Here is a 3126-nt window from a genome sequence, read left to right as displayed (position 1 = left end):
GGGGGGGGATATGGAGATACTGACCTTCCCAGTGGCTCTATGGGGGGGTGGGGATATGGAGAAGGGGGGGGATTTGGGAGATAGGGACCCCCAGGTCTTTAGATGGGGGGTGGGGGGGGTCTCAGGATGGAGCGGGGGGGGATTACTGGGAATAAGACCCCCCAGTTCTTTATTATGCAGGGGGGTTTGTGTTGTGGAAGATAGGACCCCCCAGGTCTTAAGATTGGGGAATGGGGGGGATATGGGAGATAAGCCCCCCCAGTGTCTTTAGATTAGGGGGGGGGGGGGGCCCAGATGGAAGGGAGGGGGATATGGGACATAGGGACCCCCCAGTTCTTTATATGGGGGGTGGGGGGGGTATATGGGAGATAGGACCCCCCCAGTTTTCATTAGATGGGGGTGGGGGGGTCCCAGGATGGAAGAGGGGAGGGGGATATGGGAGATAGAGCCCCCCAGGTCTTTATATGGCGGGGGATATGGGAAATAGGACCCCGCCCAGTTCTTTATATGGGGTGGGTCCCCTGATGGAGCGCCTCAACATGTGAAATAGACCTTCGGCTGTTTGGAGCCGCCCTCAATGGCCCACAGCATCTCCAACGTTGGGCTGCGGGGACACAGGCATTGGTCAGCGGGACCGGCCCAGATCACCTCCCTCTTCACATTAACCCTGCACACCCAATGTTAGATAGTAAAACTTCCCAGTCTCTCTTCCCCCTCACCAGACCCCCCCCCATTAACCCCCCTCTCCTAATAGCCCATCCTCCTCCTAGTTAACACCCCCAATCCCGGCAATATCCCCCCCCCATGTAATTCCCACCGCCTAATAACCCCCACCCCATGTACCCCTCCAGGCATGGAACCCCGCAACCCCAAATCCCCAGCCATCTGCCCATCCCCCATAGGTTCCCTCTATATACTTCTGATACCCCTATATGACTGCCCCCTATACGACCCCCCCCATATACCCCCCCCTTGCTGCCCCCTATCTGGCCTACCCCCTATATGACCCCCCCATATGACTCCCCCTATATAACCCCTCCATATAACCCCCCCCATATAACCCCCCCCTTTGCTTGCCCTCTATTATGACCCCCCCCATATGACTGCCCCCACACAACCCCCCCATTATGGACCCCCCATTATAACCCCCCCCATTATAACCCCCCCATTATGGACCCCCTATTAACCCCCCCCATATGACCCCCCCCATATGGGCTGCTCCCCCATTACGACTCCCCCCTATAATAACCCCCCCCATCATAACCCTTCCATATGGTTGCCCCCTATATAACCTCCCCATATGACCCCCCCATATGACTGCCCCCCTATACGGCCCCCCCATATACCCCCCTCTTGCTGCCCCCTATATGGGCCTACCCTGTTATTATATGACCCCCCCATTATGATTCCCCCCCCATATACCCTACGCCCTTGCTGCCCCCCATATGGCTGCCCTCCATGTATTTTCTTCCCCCCCCAGCGCGATGTCCCTCACGGAGAGCACCGACACCAAGTCCGAGAAGCCCATGTCCTTCATTTGGGGTGAGCCCCCTCCCCAATATCCCCTATAAGGAGCCCTATATGGGGGGGGGTCTCCATCTGACCCCCTTTATGGGGTCTCCATCTGCCCCCCTTTATGCTCTTTATGGGGGTGGGGGTCTCCATCTGGCCCCCCTTTATGGGGTGGGGGTCTCCATCTGACCCCCTTTATGGGGTGGGGGTCTCCATCTGACCCCCTTTATGGGGTCTCCATCTGACCCCCTTTATGGGGTGGGGGGGGTCTCCATCTGACCCCCTTTATGGGGTGGGGGGGGTCTCCATCTGACCCTATTTATGGGGTGGGGGTCTCCATCTGACCCCCTTTATGAGGGGGGTGGGGTCTCCATCTGATCCCCTTTATGCCCTTTATGGGGTGGGGGGGGTCTCCATCTGACCCCCTTTATGGGGGGGGTCTCCATCTGACCCTATTTGTGCCCATAGGGTGTGAGCTGAGCAGTGAGCGCAGCTCCTACACCTTCCAGATGCCCGAGGAGTGGCAGTGCGAGCAGCAGCTGGCCCTAAGAACGGTACGGCCCTATAGGGGGCGGCCCTATAAGGGGTCTATGGGGTATGGGGGGGTCCTATGGGGTGGGTATGTCCTCATAAGAGGGATCCTATGGGGTATGGGGGGTCTTATGGGGTGGGTACGTCCCCATAAGGGGAGGTCTTATGGGGTACAGATGGGATCCTATGGGGTCGGGGAGCCCTATAGGGTACTGAGGGGGTTCCATGGGGTAGGTACGTCCCCATAAGGGGGGTCCTATGGGATCAGGGAGCCCTATAGGGTACTGAGGGGGTCCTATGGGGTGGGTACATCCCCATAAAGGGGGTCCTATGGGGTATAGCAGGGTCCTATGGGGGGGATATATCCCTATAAGGGGGTTTGGGGAGCCCTATAGGGTACTGAGGGGGTCCTGTGGGGTGGGTACGTCCCCATAAAGGGGGTCCTATGGGGTATAGCAGGGTCTTATGGGGGGGATATATCCCTATAAGGGGGGTTGGGGAGCCCTATAGGGTACTGAAGGTGTCCATTGGGGTGGGTAGGTCCCCATAAGGGGGCTCCTATGGGGTCGGGGAGCCCTATAGGGTACTGAGGGGGTTCTATGGGGTGGGTCCATCCCCATAAGGGGGGTCCTATGGGGTCGGGGAGCCCTATAAGGTACTGAGGGGGTCCTATGGGGTGGGTACGTCCCATAAGGGGTCTCCTATGGGGTCTGTGTCCCCTATGGGCTGTTCCCATAGATCTGCCTGGGCGCTCAGGCCCGCGATGAGTTCCACGTGCTGGAGCTGGTTCCGAATGAGGAGGGGGCGGCGGTGCCGCTGGCCACGTTGAAACCGTCGGTGCTGCCCATGGTGAGACCCCATAGGGGGGCGGGGGGGGGTCTGCCCCATATGTGCCCCATATGTGCCCTATACGTGCCCCACATCTGCCCTTTATCCGCAGGTCACGCTGGTTGGGGTGGAGCTGACGCCCCCCGTCACTTTCCGGCTCCGAGCGGGGTCCGGGCCGGTTTATATCAGCGGGCAGCACGTGGCCAGTAAGACCCCAACCCATTATCAGCCCCTCCCTCCCCATAGCGACCCCCC

The 3126-nt window shown here is 59.4% G+C and overlaps 1 protein-coding gene across 1 annotated transcript in view; it reads left to right on the top strand.

The window, feature by feature from the left end:
* Positions 1 to 1470: 1470 nt before the first annotated feature.
* The window catches only part of NPM2 (nucleophosmin/nucleoplasmin 2), a 3352-nt gene continuing 1696 nt past the window's right edge, over positions 1471 to 3126 (top strand). Inside the window, exons 1-4 of the mRNA XM_015883072.1 lie at positions 1471 to 1542; positions 1981 to 2066; positions 2782 to 2892; positions 2984 to 3099. Of these exons, the coding sequence (XP_015738558.1) occupies positions 1485 to 1542; positions 1981 to 2066; positions 2782 to 2892; positions 2984 to 3099 (371 nt within the window). The 5' untranslated portion in view covers positions 1471 to 1484. The remainder of the gene's footprint in view (positions 1543 to 1980; positions 2067 to 2781; positions 2893 to 2983; positions 3100 to 3126) is intronic.

This window comes from Coturnix japonica, chromosome 22 (assembly GCF_001577835.2).
Source record: "Coturnix japonica isolate 7356 chromosome 22, Coturnix japonica 2.1, whole genome shotgun sequence".
In the NCBI taxonomy this organism is placed as follows: domain Eukaryota; kingdom Metazoa; phylum Chordata; class Aves; order Galliformes; family Phasianidae; genus Coturnix; species Coturnix japonica.
The sequence above is the reverse complement of the archived record's forward strand: the minus strand, read 5'-3'. Positions and strand labels throughout refer to the sequence as shown.